Source organism: Rousettus aegyptiacus, unplaced genomic scaffold, assembly GCF_014176215.1.
Source record: "Rousettus aegyptiacus isolate mRouAeg1 unplaced genomic scaffold, mRouAeg1.p scaffold_m13_p_2, whole genome shotgun sequence".
Taxonomy (NCBI): Eukaryota; Metazoa; Chordata; class Mammalia; order Chiroptera; family Pteropodidae; genus Rousettus; species Rousettus aegyptiacus.
In genome coordinates, this window is record NW_023416295.1 from 42,796,621 (window position 1) to 42,815,157 (window position 18,537).

At 38.8% G+C, this 18,537-nt stretch overlaps 1 protein-coding gene across 11 annotated transcripts in view; it reads right to left on the reverse strand.

The window, feature by feature from the left end:
• OSBPL6 (oxysterol binding protein like 6) overlaps positions 1-18,537 on the reverse strand; it is a 179,696-nt gene that overhangs the window by 39,584 nt on the left and 121,575 nt on the right. For all 11 annotated transcript variants that reach the window (XM_016152584.2, XM_016152582.2, XM_016152590.2 and 8 more), the window contains 6 exons: positions 17,788-17,880; positions 11,574-11,696; positions 8,967-9,020; positions 7,765-7,878; positions 7,481-7,651; positions 4,811-4,943 (listed from right to left, as the gene is read on the reverse strand). In XM_016152584.2, coding sequence (XP_016008070.1) covers positions 4,811-4,943; positions 7,481-7,651; positions 7,765-7,878; positions 8,967-9,020; positions 11,574-11,696; positions 17,788-17,880 — 688 coding nt within the window. The remainder of the gene's footprint in view (positions 1-4,810; positions 4,944-7,480; positions 7,652-7,764; positions 7,879-8,966; positions 9,021-11,573; positions 11,697-17,787; positions 17,881-18,537) is intronic.

Genomic DNA, 18,537 nt, shown 5'->3' on the forward strand with positions numbered 1-18,537 from the left:
GCATATCCATATTTATATGTGATAATATTGGCAAATGAAAGAACCATAAAACCATTAATTATTATTAGATGACTTCGAAGCCCACTCTTACAAATTAATAGCTATTAGTGTAGAGAGCCATTAAAATCTCAGCCAAATTGTGTGTGCTCACTTTCCTTGTCACATAAAAAACATACTCAAGGGAACTTCAGCAGTTGTATTGTTTTCTTGTTAAGAACCTGTCTACCTGACCCTATAACAGTTTATAAGGTGGCTGCTTGGATTTCAGGTGGAGTCAAAGTCAAGTTTAGAAAAATAAGATGAAATATAAAGTCAGATAGGCATATTTATCTATAACTTAGCTCACTAACATGTGGCAATGCATGAGTTCTTTAAAATCTATTAGAGATGTCACAGTAAACAAAACCAAAGATTCTCTGGCCCAGCAGCATCAGCATCACCTGAGCATGAAACTCATTCTGTTTGAATTACTTAGAATGAAGAAATGACATAATTTTTTTTTCAATTTTTTTGGTGTATTTGAACAAGAGAGAATTTTAAAGATCTGCACAATGAAATATCACAAAAAAACTGACCTTTAGCATGTGAAATTAAATACAATCAAGAATACTGAGTTATTAGTATTAATTATTCAATTAGTAAATATTTCGAACATGGCTCCCAGTTATGTGATGACTTTTATACATGTCTTGTTTATGAAGAGACGGGGCATGTGTATACATCTGTATAATTATAAAGTGATAATTCCTATTTTTGTGGCAGTTGGTGAAAATTTCACTGATGTTATCTTTGTTTCTCATTAAATCTCAAAGATCTAAATTGTTACAAATATGGTATAGGCAGCAAAATATCATTATTAAATATGGCTAAAGATTAGCTGGGTTGAATCACATAGGTAGATGGGGATTTTTGACAGTTCCAGTGGATTTTTTTGGTGGATATAAAATAAAATAAGAGGTAACTACTAAGAAAATCTTTATACAGGACTGAGAATCTCTACACACTTTATAGGGAGCAATTTATCTGGAGGCCAGGCCATAGTCCATCCTCTTAGCTGCATCTGCCTCAGGATGGAGCCCAGGTGGGCTGTTCAAGTGCTGCTGTTGTTCTTTCCGGGAAGTCCTGGACATTAACGGCCTTTAAATTCCTTCAGAGAGGGAATCACCCAATGGAGGTGGGAGGAAAAGAGTATTGGCAAGGTCAGGGCTCTTCCACTGTCCTCTCCCTCCCCGTTTTCAGGAGAGGAGGCACCCTCATATGCCTCATCTCCTTCTCCATGGAGAAAAGAAGGTAAAGTGGCTTGGAAGGGTAGGAAACACAGAAGACGAAAGAGAAAAAATGAGGGAGAAAATTAGTGCAATAAAGGAAAAAAGACGTTAGAGGGAAGAGGAGAAAGAAGATAGCAAGAAGGAACCAATATTTTAACTTGTCTTCTAAATAACAAAGTTACATTATAATCATCATGCTGGTGGGGACATGGTGTGACATCATCTATCCACTGAGACTTCTATTAGCAAATATTACATTTGTACTTCTTAATAATTGTGATTATTCTATACAAATGGTGTATGTAGGCAGCACAGAAATCTAGAAATGGACTTAAAATCCTTTCTCATAGCATAGAAAGAGAACTTTAAGAATGAACTCAATTCAAGGCAAAGGACCCAAAACTTTGGGAGTCACAAGTCAGTTGATTCAGGAGACATGGATTTACTTTACATTTTTCAGTGATAGTAATATTTACTTCTCATACTTTCCTGACTTAGAGTAGCAACTGAGATGGTAGATGAAAAAATTCTACAAAAACCAGAAATGATCTTTAAGGAGTATCGATCACACCAAATTTAATCGTACTGCTGGAACCTTAATTTAGAATAAGCTGCATCATTCTTCTCTATTTCTATCATTTAAAATATGGAAGAAATGAAATCCTTAACAGAATTTCATGCTTGCCTAAGTGCCTGGCCATATACAAGAGTTATAAAGATTTTCCCAAGACAATAAAAATACCTTTAAAAAAGGAAATCTCTAGAATTTCATTAAGATTAAATCCAATTTTTAGAATCTGGGAAAAAGGAAAAATCATGCCAAGGAAGGACTTCTGGGATTGCTTATAACACTGAAAAATTAAAGACTTAAATCTCTAGCAGTTTACTTACTTTCTCATCATGCCCTACATTGTTCCAAAAAGAAACATCAAAAAACTAGAATGGTTAAATAAATTAAGGTATATCTAAAGTTATTCATTTATTATTTCATTTAGGTACCACTGATTAGGAAGAAACTGTGTACCCAGTACAGTTCTAAGCTCAGGGAATATAGCAATCAAGTAAGATTCACAGAATTTACATTCTGGTTAAAAAACAGGAACATAATAAATAATATGTATGTTAATTATCATGTACCCATCTTTAATGATGGCATATATTGGTATATAAAGATGGCAAATAGAATACTAATTTAACATTTTGTTTCTACAGGAAAAAATGCTTTCCAAGAGCCAAGTAATTTTTTTTTATACTTGAGAAGGTCTGGATTGATATAAGTCCAGCTATACGATCCATGAATAACCAGCCACTTCAAGTATTAGAACTATAAGTCTGAGACGTCATAAGTTCAAAAAGATCTTACATGATGAACTTCTAAAATTCAACCAACCTTGACTCAATTTCAGGAAATCTCTATGAAATGATCGGGACAAACCAAGAAAAAGTGCTGTCGTAGTTTAGAAATGTGTCTTCAGGTCACCAGAGCAGACTTAAAAGAGAAAGTGGAGTCTTGTCTGGTCTGGAGGATTGATGGAAAGAAGTCAACGACAAAATACAAAGGGAAAGGGCAGAGAGGATACTACAGGTTGGGAAGAAGAACTTGTGTAAAGGCAGAGACGCGGGAATACACAAACATGTTCAGGAGACAGCAAATAAGTTTAGTTCGGAGGCAGGGTTGAAAGGGAAGGTGGGGTCAGAAGGCTGAAAGCCGAATAGTAATGCTGGGCTGAGTAATTTGGACTAAATCCCCAGGGCCCATGGAGAACCAAGTGAAGAGATTTTTGCATAAAAGCTATTTTAAGGAATATCAGTCTTGAAGAAACATTATGTAGTGGACAAAGAAGTGGCTTTGGGGTTAGTCGAACATGGGTTGGCTGGAGTCCCAACCTCTTCACCAGGGCAGCTGAATAATCTTGGGCATATTCCTTAACCTCCATGCATTTCTCTTTCCTCATCTGCAAAGTGGGTATGGTAGCAATACCTATATCTTGTGGCTGAGTGCAAATGGAGTCCTGCCTCCTGAGTGTTGCAAACACGTTCGAGAATGGTAATTTCCCATGAGCCTTTGAGAGAGATGGAGTAGCAGAACAGTCACAGGACAGAGGATATAGGTGGAGCAGTAAGGATGGAGAGAAGGAGGGTCACCCCCGAGTCTGGAGAGAGTGCACAAGGGACGGGCCACAGCGTTGTGAAGCAGCATACAGGGAGACAAGTGCATCCCCCCACCAGTCAGAGGCTGCTTGGCATCAAGGTCAATGTCTGTGCATTTTGGTCAAATAGATTTTTGTCCCAGTAGATAGTCTCAATGTTTTCAGCAATGTAGGTAGCCAGGTTCAACGTCAGAAGCGTGTATAAGGCTGCAAAAATTAAGAGGAAAAGCTAAAATGTCTACGACTGTAGCTCAGTGCAAACCTGAGGAGTTCTAGGAAAGTGAGATTCAGCTTCTTTCTGACATTTCTGATATTGAGTCAAAGTAATTGTGTGTTTTGTGAATGTATCTAAGTAGAAACCTTTTTAATGGAATATTAGCTAGACATGTTTTATGAATATAATATCCCTCCTCAAATTACATTTTCACATAAATATTTGGCTTGGGATATGTAGAGGGCTAACAAAAATACAACAGACTTTGAGTTCATACATGTGTAGAGCAAAAAAAAAAAAACATTTTTATATTTTTTTTGGTTGGGGGACCAACACAGATTGCCAAATTTCAATTTTTCTAAATGAAGACTTAAAAAAAATAACCAAACATCTATTTTTATCATAATGTCATAAAAGAAAAAAATTTAATATCGTAAAAAGTTAGGCCCAACATTATCTAAGAATAATCTTAAATTAAATCAATTTAGCCTTATTATATACTTTCCATGTTATCTTTGTTTTTCTCATTTTTGAAGGTCAAATGAAAACTGTCTCACAGAATGGAAATGGTCTATGGATCCCTTTCCAATGGACCAACATACTCAGGCTAATTATAGGAAAGAGAAACTTCCTGGAGACTGAGGCTCAGAGATGGCAGACTGAGGGAATCATGTATTGGTTTAGAATATTTAATAACCAATCCGAAGTGGAACACCACTAACAGGTAACTATGGATGTAAGACACCATATAATTGTGCCATTTATTGCAAGCAATGTAAAACACAGGTGAGATGAATGGAGCAGCAGAGAAGGCAGCTGTGGACGTGACCTAGTAGAGAGTCAAGGACCGAGGATGGAGGCTGCCCCTTAGGCAGTGCTCCTCCATCTGACTGTCCCCAGGGTCTAGGGAGTGGGAGGCTAACGAATGAGGTGAGAAGGCTGAGGCGGGTGGAAGTCTGGATAAGGCCGAAGCTAGATTCAGTAGTTGTGAGTGTGCAGAACTGACAGGAGAGAAGCGTGAGTCTTGGGAGGAGAAGGATCTGGTGTATAAAAATAAGAAAAAAGAAAAATCGAGGCTATTGGGAGGGTTGGGGGTGAAAGGTGAAGCACCTGCAATTCACCTCTTTTGTTTCTGTTTCTTGGTTTATTCTGATAGTGCACAGTGGGCAAGCACTAACCTTCTGCACACCTGTCCATTTCTTCTGAGTCCTGTAACCAGGCTGCCACTTTGCTCTGGCCAGTCGTGCAGGTTGCAGGGAGGCTGTTGCTGCATGGTAAAGGCGACTGCCACGGACAGCTGTTTGGTTGCACCTACAATGAATGGAAAGAAATGAAGTGTTTGGTTAAGCAGAAACAGTACATTTAAGTGACTTTTAAAAATACAAGTACCCTCAACGTGACATTAAAAAAAGAAAAAAAGAAACAGCACAAAGTGGAGAAGTGGAGAAGAAGCCTCTTGGTTCAATATGGTATGTGCTCAGTGAAGTCAAAGTCATAAACATTAACCACACCCTCATTAAGTTGCTATCTCCATCATAAATGAAGAAGACAACATTCAAGTCTATCGCATACTTGCAAGGACCTGCCAACTCAAATTCCCAATAATTTTAAATTATTCAGTAAGGTGTATTTGATACAGTGTCTTGATTGCAGACTCAACTCATGATTGAAGGCCTTTCCTCTCCAAAAGGTCTCTGCACCCTATGATCAGCTCAAGGTCAGCCACGTGTGATTCCTAAATACTGCACATTATCTACCAGCAAGGAACCTTGCAATGTTTTGCGCACTGAAAATTATAATGTAAAAAAAGCAGTCTTGGCAAGTTATTATTATCTATAGCTGATAGGCTTTCCATTTAAAGGCACTTTATATGAAATAAATTAAAGATGTATGAAGTACGTAAATACTAGAGTACAGTAAACACTCAGTGAAAAAAGCAGAAACTTATTTTCCCCAAAAGCTGAAACAACTTTAAAACTCCATATTTGACTTTAATATTCAATTATAACTGGCTGTGTCTCTTCTAAATCACTATAAAGTGAATGATGTGCATACTTAGCAAACCCAGATTTATTTATTGTCCACACAAGGTCAAAAACCAGTTAACATTCAGGAATCTCATAATTTGATATTGAGAATGCAAGCAAAGTAACAAAAAGTTCTTCTCAAATTTTATTGTATTTTGATAAATACAATGGGAATTTTTCACCGAGTTATATCTTAGAGGCATGTTACTCGTAACTAAAGCAATAGATCTTCTATGGAAACCAGAGTTGAAGAGCTTTCTTATTCCAAGGCAAACAGTAGGAAGGGTTTGGTTTCAGCTCTTTATTCTTGGATATTACCCAAGTTACTTAATAAATTAAAAAAGGGATGAAAATAATACATCTTTTATCAACACTGTGCCAAAGATGCAGGCAGAAGCAGGAAGGACCAAAGGATTAAACATTTATATTTTTAAAATATCCACCTGGGATACATTTCTTATTTAATTTGGACTAACTCTGGGATTCAAAGGACACAGGACACCTAGAGAAATTTGGGGACTATCTTGAATATCCTGCGTTGGGTCATTCCATAAGTACCCTATTTTCCTAATCCCTTGACCTCCTGGTTTGTTCCCTTTCATGTCAGAACTGGTTAGTATTGGGGTTAATTCAACATCCTTTTCCTAGGAGAAAGATGATTAAAAAGTTCTGGGCAAGTCTATGACCAGAAAGGTTTGAGAGCATTATGAAATACAACCAATAGGACTTAACAAAAATTACTTGAGTAATTTCCATCGAAATAGCAAGAGCTGAATACCGTAGTATTTCATTTAATCTGATTTGATTAATCTTGTAGTTACTCTACGAGGTTTTTCGATGCTTTGCAAAGAAAACTTGGATATATGTATTACATATATCTTTATATAAGAAAACAAAGAAAAGCAGAATCTTCACCAAAAGTTTCCCAAACCCAACTCCTCGTGCCATTTCTTCACAGATGTTCTCAATATCAGGTGCCGAGCAGGAAGCCGGAACACCCCTGGGCAGGGCAACGTGGCTATGGTTCAGAGAACTTAATTACCGATTCAGAGGCAGGAACAGCTGTCTCCCTGCCTGTGGTCTTAACCTTGATTTTTTATAGGCCACACTTAAAGCTTTTCAAAAACATAGAAAACGAACTCTTTTCGTACAGTCCAAAGAATAACTTCAGCCTCCTTTAATCTGGTACTGGTATAATGGAAAGGGCACTGATTTTAGAAACAGAGAGATGAGGATTCAGATTCTGGTTCAGCTGTTTAATGGCTATGCAACTTCTGAAAAAATTCTTTACTGTCTCTGAGCTTTGGCTATATTAAAGATTAGAGATGAATGAATGTCAAATGCTTAACACATTGCCTATTCACTCAAATGGGCTACTACTCATTGTCACATTCTCTAGCCCACTTGCATTAACTTCATGTGGAAATTCACTGGTCTCTCTCTGGGTCAGACATATACTACAGCTCATGGCAAAAAAGCAAGTTTCATTTGTGGTCTTCTTATTACCATCCAGGAAGACATCGATTTCTACATGCTAATTAACCAAATGTTCACTCTCCTTCCTAGTATTCCTACAAAGCCATATAAAATTAGGATGTGGTTTATTCATAGAAAGGAAAAGTAACCGTCAATTCTCTTGGTGATCCACATTTCCACCTAATCTATACTTGTGATTAACTTTGATGTCAAATGTCACCATTGTCTTCTGAGGGCTAGTTTACAAAGCGAACCTCTTTCTGGTTTGTCAAATGAGAGTCAGTTATGTGTCTGCATAATTTTCCAAGCAATTTCTGGGCTGATTTTTGTATAACAAAGTCACACCTTTCCATCCACAACAGAAACATTAGCAGCTGGTGAGGATTCAGCAGTGGAGGTTGAAGGAAATATGTGAAAACTAGCATCTCTTGGTGACCTCACAATTTCATTCTGCCGATACAATCGATGATGGCGCAGCTTGGAAACCCACGCATCAAACCAGTCCTGGGATTTCACCTAAAACAATGAGAAAAAGGAGAAGAATGGTGAAATAATCTCCTGTTTACCACCGATACGGGCAAGTGGTTTCCCCTGATAATGGCAGAGAAGCTGTCGAAAAGTAACTTTACCTTCAAATGATAGATGTGCTCTTCTGTGTCAAGGTCTATTCTCCGAGCTTTCTTTTTAATTGACATGACCGAGAGGCCAACATCGATGCTCCCATGTACTTTTCCTTTTTGAATCTGAAATCAAAAGACTGATAAATAGGCTGGAAGGATATACGATTTAATGTGGTTCTGTAATGAAGTGAGCTTAATGTAATCTTTAACTTATCTATGGGAAATGGAATATCACACCTCCTTTACAAAGGGAAAATGTTAAAATTTGGAGGTTAACGTCCTTAATCTGAGGACAATTGAAGCTGCCATGACTTCACACTAGTTCCAATAAGTAAGACTATTCATCTCATATTCCTGTTTCTGTCATAACATACAAATTCTTCATAATTCTAGACTGGATAACTTATACTCCAAAATTATGTCTTCGGTGGTTCCTAAAATAACTGTGGTCAATCTCTGACCTATAACCCAGAATATCCCCAAGCACTCGGCTAGAAGACAGCTGCTGGGCAGAACTGGGCAGCTGGGACCAGAGGGCACAGAGTGGCCAGCTCTTCCTTCTGCCTGCCTTGTCTGATCAAGGACACACAGCTGATTCAATGGAGGAGCTGGGAACAAAACTGAAATCTGAGCCCTCTTTGATTTCCCCTACACCACAATGATAAGACAGAGGGCATTTTCCAGTTTTGTATGCAAACTACTGTTTATATTAAAGAAAAATAGAATAATTTTAGTGAGCTGGAGTTCCCAAGATACAAAGATGTCTGATATGAAATAGAAATGAAGTTCATAAGCTAGATATTGAAAGGACATTGACAAGACACAGGGTTGCTTTAAATCTCAAAAAAAAAAAAAAAAAAAAAAAGCACATAAAGCAGTTTATTAAGATGCAGGGAAAAAAAAGCCTCTTTGGGTTTTCTATCCAAGACAGAAAGGGTGATTTTTATTAGTATGTCACTTCATGCTTGTTTTGAACAACAGACATCACAATAGTTAAATCTTCATGCACCAGTGTGAGATTTTATACTAGCTTGAGCTTTAACATAAAACACACCTTCCATGCAAAATGAAAGCTTGGTAGCTTGTTAAATCTTACACACACAGAAATGCACAAAACTGGTAACTACAGCACAAGGGTTGCACAACTGTGTTTACCCACTTGAAACGGAATTCTAAATCAATCTTTGAAACATATTTCATGTGCTACTTACATCAAGTGGTGCCTTTGAATACTTTAACATTCCATTATCCAGGACAAAAAAACGCTGCAAGAACCAAACAATCCCCAGTTAACTGTCTATATTTTGAATTATATTAAACATTCACAAGTGTGGGTTCATGTTGTTTGGCATTTAGGAATCAATACATTTGATCATTTTAATGTATTTGGATTCAGTGCACCTGGCCACAGTCAGACACATTAAGTGGTAAGGAAATCAGAGCTTGAGCTCTGTACTGTTAACCTACTTAGGGTTCTTCTACACAAAATTCAATGGAGATGAAATCTTTTCACCATGGTTTTTCTAAATGGATGTGAGTTGGGATGGGGGATAAATTTCAGGGCCTCCAGCTAAGACTTTCTGAATGAACCATACTGGGATATTTTTTAAAATGAGAAATGAGAATAACTTGAGTTGGGTCACAGTGATTTTGTGAGGTGCTTGGGAATTTTACACCCTCCAGGTAAACTCTTGTATTTCCCTGGATACCATGGATAATTCCTGAAAATGCTCATGTCCGTTACAGAAGCCAGTGGTATAAGGAATCCATGAATAAGGAATAATCTAAGAATTATAAGAAGTAGCCTTAGCAATATGTTTCCATCTCCACTTAGCAAAATACTTGGTTTTCACTATTATTAAAAGAGATTTAACAATTATTGCTGAACTACATTAAGGATTAAAAAAAAAAAAAAACAGGGGGAGAGAGAGACATATTTTGGATAATTTTTGTCTCCTCCAAAACACCCCAGTCCAGTCCGAATGAATCTAGCCATTTTTGCTCCACGAGCACTCAGGAACTCTCTGCTGTTGGTTTCCTTTTCCGTGGGCAATTGACAAAAGAACAAACAGCTCCCAGGGTCTAATCAAACAATGGTTCCAGTGCCCTCCTCGAGTCTCCACAGAGGCAGGGAGTCTTTTTGTTACTGGAAAATTACTCTGCAGGCAAGTTTTTATGTGACTCAGGAACTCTTAGCTGCTGAGGCAGCGGGTGGTCAGGAATGGGAACACCCTGCACAGAACACACAGAAGGCAACTGTAACCCCTTTGTGTTACAGGTTCTGGGGGGCGACAAGTAAGCAACAAAAGATAGACTCTGTGCAGCTGAAAAACACTTGATTACTCAGTTGTCCATAACTTGGGCATTCAAATAAGCTAATGCTTGAATAAATATCTGATGGCATTAGAGACCAGGGTAAAAGGCAATGCAAAGAAGACCCTCCAATTTATGTGGCAAAATGTTCAAAAGCATGGTCTAGAAAGAGTTGCTGTTGAACCACAGTTTTGCTGAAACATGGATTAAGCGTGCTAAGTTAAAGTTAGCTATTCAAATCAAATTTGTTTCTTTGACTTTTTTCTCCTATTTTTCCATTTCTAGCTATCAAAGGATTTTAGCTGGGACAGCCTATAGGATGGTCACAGGTTAAGAAATCAGCAAGGCTATTGATTAGAGAAATTGCAAAGTGGTAAGGTCAGAATGCAAAGCAAAAGATTCTGGGAAGGAGTACAGCCAGTTGGCCGAGATCCGAGGAAGCACAACGGTGGAGAGAGATGCCTGGCACTGAGGTAATATCAGGAGTTGTGGAGAGAATGTCAAGGTTTCTGACAAGTGAGAAGGAACAGTTCTCAGAAGCCTCTCTGACGTGTTTTTATTCTACCATCGGAGACAGGGGGTTGGGGAACATTCTGATCCATTAATTTTTAAGTTTTTCCCTTAAATTACAAAAAAATATATATTTACTCAAGGATGTTAAAATCTATGACATCCCTGCTTTGGGCCAATGGGCAGCCACCACCCAGCCACTTGGGCCGACAAGTCCATCTGCCCTGAGATGAAATCCATCAGCAGACACAGAAAGTAGATAAACCTATCCTTCCAGTGGTTTCAGAGAAGTAGCTGGTGGTCTGTCAAAGGGCTGAGACTGAAGATGAAGGACAACTTCCTCCTCCTCAGCATCACAGAATCCTCCCCACTCTGGTCATTGCAACTATGCAGTGCAAATAGTTCCTCCAAAAGTAAAAGTGGAAGAGAGAACATGAAAGTAGGGTAGGGGAGAGAGGAATAAACCATATGCTATAAAGGGTAGTAAACAAACTTCCAAGATCAGTGAATCTCTGTCTTGCGTGTTTGTACTCGTAACAATAACTCTAGGGATTTATCCCAAGGAATTAAATGGAAATTTATGTATAATGATATTTACCATGACAGTAAAAAAAATTAAGACAGGTCCTACATATACAGCAATAGGGAATTGGTTTAATAACAGTGGGATATATAACATAAATCCATCCAATGGAATACATACATGCATTTAAAAATGTTTCATATTTAGAACATTTAATAAGAACACATTCAAGTTAAAAAAAAAAGCAGAGTGGACAACATGTAAGAACTGGAATTTAAATATAAAAATAAAATATTTTCCCCTGCATAGAGATATTATAGGTGTAACAGATTGCAGCCCATATGGTTAAAATAAGGCCCAGAAAATTACTTTTACACATATAGCCATACTCTTGGTTTCTCACCTAATGACACAAAGAAGATCCACTCTATTTACGAAGATGATCTAAAGGTGAACATGGTGAAAATGTTACCTTGTGCCAGCCTTTTAAAGGCCATTTTCTTTTCTTCAGCATAAAGCCTTCATGTTTGTCTGGTCTCTGGACATTGGTTTGGCCTATTTTCAGCCCTTCTATAATTTCCCAGCTGTCAGCTTCCTGAGAAAAAAGAAGAAAAACAAATCACATGTTCGTTGGTGCTTGGTGACGCACTTAAAACAGATTAAGTAGAAGTCACTTTTGAAGCACTACTCAATCCACCAGAAGTATGAATAACATTCTGGAGCAAACATCAGATCAAGCTAAACACTTATAACTGAAGTTAAAACAAGCATCCAGGCTGACCTGGATGTCTGTGCGTCTGTCGGAGACGAGATGGAGTTGGAGGTTGGGGTAGAACAGAATTTCGATTGCCTGTACTCAGAAGCTTTAAAATGCATTTTCTTTTCCCAGACAGTTAATCTCTAGGCATGGAGGCACTTTAAAGTTTTGAAATAAACCTGTTTTGATGACAAATGTTCAATTAGTGTGTGGACCTGGCTTTCTGTGTAGGAATGGAAAGGCTGCAACGGTCTAAGTGGCTCACAACCTATTAAGCTGAAGAGCAGCACTGTGGGCATCTGTTTCTTCTCGGTGAGGCCGCGTACATTACGGAATGCACATAAAACGCCCCGCTCACCAAGCACACACCAGGAAGTCCATGCTTTCTGAGACACATACTTCCTGAGAAAGACATACTTAAGAGCCCATGGAAAAAGTACCAGATTGCAAAGGCCAGATATCTGGGATGCCAGAATCCTCACTATCATCCTCCTCTGTTAAAAAACAGACTTATATCATGGTTTCCTCTTCCATAAGATAGGTTTTGTTCATCTATGGGGATTACATCTTTTAATGAGTTGTCAATATTTTAAAATCATAAGATCTCACACTTTAAAAATTCAAATTCCCAGTTTTGTGAAGGCCTATAAGATCTAGCAACACTGGGGCTGTGTGGAAGGAAGAATGCCAGAATGCCTGTCTTCAGTTACCCCCTTGGGCCTGCTTCCAGGGTAGCTGCCTGACCCTTAACAACATCTTGGGTTTTAAAATCTCTATATCAGATGATTTCTAAGGGCCCATGTAACTCTAAAGTAACTGTCGACCCGGCAAACACTCACATCCTAGATCTCAGGAATGTGGTCCAATTTAGAGGCAGGAACAACGAGGTCACATCCCAGACACAACTGCTACAAACCTACGCACAGCGTGGGGGAGCAGAATCTCTCGATGTGACCTGCTCTGCTGCCTCAACTTTGCAAAGCTGGATGTAGCTCCAGTTATGACGGCAGGCCCCTCCGCAGAATGTCCCAACCCAGAATGACTCAGGAGGGTGCCTTCCAAAAAGATACGTTCTACCAGAAATCATCCTTAGATCATAGAACAAAGGCTTCAACAGCGATGGCCAGTGGGTTCCAGTTCAGAGCAGATGGACTTGCTGGCCCAAATGTTTGGGTGGTGGTTGCTCAGAACCTGCTGCAGGACTGTGAGCCTCTGACAAGCCTCACAGGCAAAGGTGCCATAATCAGTAACCGATGTTGACCATGGGGGCAGAAAGAAGGCTGAGTATGCATCATCTATGCCTCTTTTCCTTTGCTTCTCCTTTCATTCCAGAAGGTGCTTGCCCTATGGCCAAGCCAAATCCATGTTTAAGTCCAAATATGTATAAATGGGGTGATATTTTCACAGAAAGTTATGTTTCTGGGAGATGAGGCAGAACACTATTTCACTCTAACATCATGAAAGCTTAGGAGATAACCCTGGCTTCTGAAAAGCCCTCTAAAGCTAGCATCTGGCCTCTGTCCTACAGCCCTACAACCCGCTCCCACTCCCATCCTGAGACCAGTATCATTTCTTCATCCTCCTGGTCATCTCCGAGGGGTGCCTAGTGAGTGAACTATATACCTTACGCAAACACACAGACCAGTTTAATTTGACAACATTAAGAATGCTTTAAAGGATCTGTAAAATTATACATTACCAAAACTGGTTTTTTTTAAGAAAAACGTTCTGTAAATTTCCCCTTACATTAAGAAAAAAACTCAAAAGTGATTTTCTGCTTGAAGATAATTCCGTCAAAAACTGTGATTGATCTGGTCAAAGCTGGTAATTAGATAAAGTGGTTTTTTAAAAAATGTTTCTGAAGAAACAATTTCAGGCTATATACCATGTTTTGGGGGACAATACAAGTACAAGTGGCATTATCATTCCGCGTACAAAGGGGAGTGCTCTAGCATTCTCATTTCTTAATATGGAATTGTAATTCAACCAGTGAACACCACCTATAATTAATGTTAGAATAACAGGGGAACAAAGTAAATTTTTATACAAAGTCCGGTATCTTTGGCTTTCTAGTCTCACTAAAAAAGTAAATAAAAATGATGGATTTTTATTCCATAAAAATGATGGCCTTCTACTTTTTTCTTTGTAAAAGTTTTGTATAATCAAGAAACTAAAAGGCTAACTATATATGTGCAAATATATTCACTAGCACTCTGTTCTTAGAGAGATATCAGCTGTACTTAATGACACTTCTATTTTTGGTAGCCCCGTCTATGTACAGCATCTCTAAGTCGAACAGCCTTTTTCTCTTTGATTAGATCTTATTTGAAGTTTAGTGTTCATCTTCGATTTACTCTCCCTCTGTGTGTGTGTGTGTGTGTGTGTGTAATGAATACTCTGAATTTCTTGTGAAAATGAAACATTTAAGAAGTACAAATGTGTTTTGAATTTTTTTCTAATTAAACTCAGAATAGAATAACAGCTTGTCCCTGTGCAGCTATGGCTGATTTCTATCATGGTCATTTTTGTTCCCCTTGGGAGTTTAACTAAAAAGGAAATAAAAAGGGATAACACTGAAAAAAGTGAAGAATTAAAATATATTTCTTAGTATTTCTTAATTTTAAATGGGGCAGCTCTAAACAAATAATTTCATTTGCTGTGATGCAGAATTACTAAACCTAGCAAAAGAAACTGAGAAGAATATCAGCATAGTTTTTACAGTTAAATAAGCTGTCAAACTGACAAAGAGGCAAAAGATAAAGCTAGAGAAAACATTCTCCCTATGTCCATTATAAATGCTGAAGATAATATTACAAATATGGTGGGAAAAAATGAAACATCCCATCTCGGTACTTAGTGCAACCCATCTCTAAGCTTAGTAGACCAGTTCTATCTTAAGAAAGCTAAAATTACTTTCTGAAAATTGAAGAATTTTTTCATAATTTCAAGTGATATTAATTTTCTCCTTAAAAGTCTCCAGTTTTCATAGATTCACTTATAATAGAAATAGCTAAAAGCCCTGATTTGATCTTGATCACCTCAGTACCTGATGAGTCAGATGTACAAACATTTTTGCTATTACAGAAGTTTTAAAAATACTTTTGATCTAATAACAATAACTAAACAGAAAGTAACCTAATAACGTCCTAGTCTGTTCATCTGACATAAATAGAGACATCTCCTTTCTCAATGGGATACTCTGTGTGTGTGGATGTGTGGGTGAGTGTGTGGGGGAAAAGTGAAAACGCTTTAGGAGGTGAAAATACCAAAGAATTTGAACAAATCCTAAGGCAGGACAATGTGTACTTGAAATAACATTCTTTCACCACCGACCAGTGCCGGGAAGCCCATTTTCTCTCAAAAACGACTGCAAGATGGTGTGATACTGTGGTATTTGGATTGGACAGGACCCTCTGATTTCATGGGGCCCCAAAAGATTTGGTACCTATTAACACGAAAACACCATTAAGAGTATTAGTTCTACAACAAGATCCAAGTGGACAACAGCATGGGTGGGGGGCGGTAATGGGAAGTGGATGCTATTGGTGCCCTCCCCAGGTCCTGGGTCAGGCCAGTGGGCCCGAGCTCCAACTGCTGTGAGCACTGGGAACTGCTAAGGCTAAGGGAGAATTGATGTTTTCACCAAGCTGAGGAATCACACCTGGGAAATTAGGCTGCAGCATCTCCCTCCTCCATGGCCCTCAAGGACTAAAGGACACAAGGGTACAAGTGGCTGGCCGAGGGAACAAGAAGTCCTCTTTTCAGCATGAGACCAACTCTGTGATATTATTTATGCTCCAGAGCTCACTGGGGATGAGGCTGACAGCGGACTCCAAATGAAATCCCTTCTGGCTGAGTACCACACCCGCCCTGATCTCTTCTCTCACCCTTTCTCCTGTGGGCTCTCCTTCAATAAATCACAAGTACCCCAAGCCCAGTCTCAAGCTGTCCTTCTAGGAAACTAGACATAAGAATTAATGTGAAATAAAGTTATGAACATGCTAAGTACAGAGACAATATATACAAGACAGTCTGGGGCTGAGGGTGGATCGGGGAAGGAGGTGATGCGTGGCATTTGAAAAGGAGTTTCTGAGGGTGAAGGAAGAGGAGGGGAGCAGGGAGCATTCCAGGAAGGCCTGATAGGAGGAGGAGACACCCAACCGTGGACGAGAGGAGGAGGAGGCCACTGCAGGGAGCTGCGTGCAGGGGGCGGAGGCTGGAATATAAAGTGAGATACCAAGGAGGCTAGAGAGGTAGCTGGCGGGAGAGGAGGGGCCAGAGCTAGTCTTGTGTGTATGTTTCTCCCTATTTGTTGTTTTATTACCAGCACCTCTCCTTTCCGTTTCTGTTATCATTCTCCAGGTCTTCCTTTCTCTGAGGATCTCTCCTTTGCATGGTCCGTTTCCCTCGGCTCTAATTTTCTCACGCTTTCCAGCTCTCTGACTCTGGACAACTTACTTATACTCCAAGTCTCTGTTTTCCTTATCAATAAAATGAGGATAATATCAGTTCTTCCTTCATTGAGTTGGGGGCTAATTAAATGAGAGAATATACGCCCTAATTCAGTGCATGGCACAAAGCCAGTACTCAATAAATGTAAGCTGCCTTTTCTCTCTCTCCTTTAGCTGCCTATAAGAGAGAACTGATGTTTCAAAGAGGTAACTAGTTATATTTACCAAGTAGACATTCTGTATTTGCCATTCAAATAGAAATCAGATCATTTTTTATTTCCCTCCAAGTTACTTTTTGTGGTTTAACAACCCCCTTTCTCCTTAGTTTAGCAGTGAACTCCTGTCTGGTAGAATAAAGTTTATAGCTTATTAATATATTCAAAGTATTGAGAGGTACAGTATATATATTTCACAGCACTAGGGTAGTGTGTTCTTAAAAGATTCTGTTTAATAAAGGACCAGCAAGGTGGAAGGATCAGTTGTATATATTTAGAAGCTAACATTTTTTTGGAAACAAAGTACTATTTTTATATTTCAATTCAAAATCCTCAGGCATTCTATTTTCTGAGTTTCTTGATAGAGGAACCAGCCCACTGAAAATCCCAGGGAGTCATGCTAGGGGTGGGGATGAGTAGGATGGTGTCTCCTCAACTTTTCTTTATGATTTTTGCATTTTTGACATAAATGAATTCAGATGTTTCCCTACTAGAAGGAACAGAAGGCTGAAAGGGAGAGAACACTGTCTTTCATGAGACAAACAAGATCTTAATCAATAATCTGAAGTATTTTCCTCAGAGCTCACCACTTGGAAGGCTAGATGTAAGGAGACCGGAAGTCTGAATGCACAACAGCCCCTCTGAGTAGATACGATTTTACCAGCAGCTGGGTAGAACGTAAAAAAAGTCTAAGTTTGAATCCCTGCTCTGTTGCTTAGTAGTTTTTTTTTTTTTTAACTTTGGGCAAGTTACAAACTCTCAGTTTCCACATTTGAAAAATGTAATAAATAGCTACACTGCCTGGAGCTGTTCATAAGGGTTATATGAAGTAGGATGATGTGTTGAAACATATCAGCACAGTGCCTGGTATGCAGTGCATGGGCAGTAATGGTAATGGTGGTCGTCGTTGTTGTTATTACTAGATGCAGTTTTTCTTCTTTCCTACTAGCTTGGTATAGAAATATTTTCTCATTTCTCCAACAGCAAATGACAATAGTTTCTCTTGACCTTTCCCCTTAAAATAAAGAGAATGCTGGACTTCTGTATGTAATTCTGCAAATCTCAGCAAAATATACTTTCATCTCTTTCCTCTTTATGCAGGACTGAGAAACCCTACATACTGGAGGCAGAAAGAACTGGAAGAGCAGCCTTACCAGGGCGTCACAGCTCCCTTAGAGGAGTCAGTGTAAGAGTCATTTACAGTTCAGCTGGCTCAGGGCAGGTATCATGCCATCTGAGAAAGCACCACATCTCATCACTGACCTTGGAGAGGGAAACCGGCTCCGGTTCTAGCAGTTGCCGACTTATGGAGGGCTCGGTACCAGAGGAAGCAGTCCTCTCTAGTATATGGATACTCTGAGAATAAATGGAAATACAGCCCAGGGTTAGGCAACCCATTTCTCATGTGGATAGGCATGGGGGTGAGATCACACAGATCACAGTAAAAACAGTGGGCTATGTTAAAAACAACAAGTTTTTGACACCAAAGGCAGCAGCAAGTCAGAAAAATGTCCGCACAGGATTTTATTGTCCCCGCTTATCAATTTGCTGCTGCAAGTGCTACTGCAATGCTAGTTTCAGTCTTAGAAAAGGAGTCAGAGATCACACAAATTAAAAAAAAAAAAAAACACAGAGTATGTCTCAATATTTTCATCTTTCTGAAAGTGGTATTCTATTACTTAAGACAATTAGGCTCACATAAAAATATTTGCTCACCTTTCCAATGGCAATAGACAAAGAGATGGGTCTACATCCAAAAGCCCAGAGTCTTAATACCATTTAATCTCTAGAATTTTTTATAAACCTTATAATTTTACTATCATTATAGAATCATATAGTAATTCTTCAATGCACAGAGAAGAAAAAAATTCAAGTGCAATAAACAGTGAATGTATTTTACAAAGACTATAAAAAGCATTTATAAATCAGTAAGATAACACTCCAATAGATAAACAGGCAAAGTACATGAACAGACAACTCACACGGAACATTTGAAAACATGTTCACCCCAAC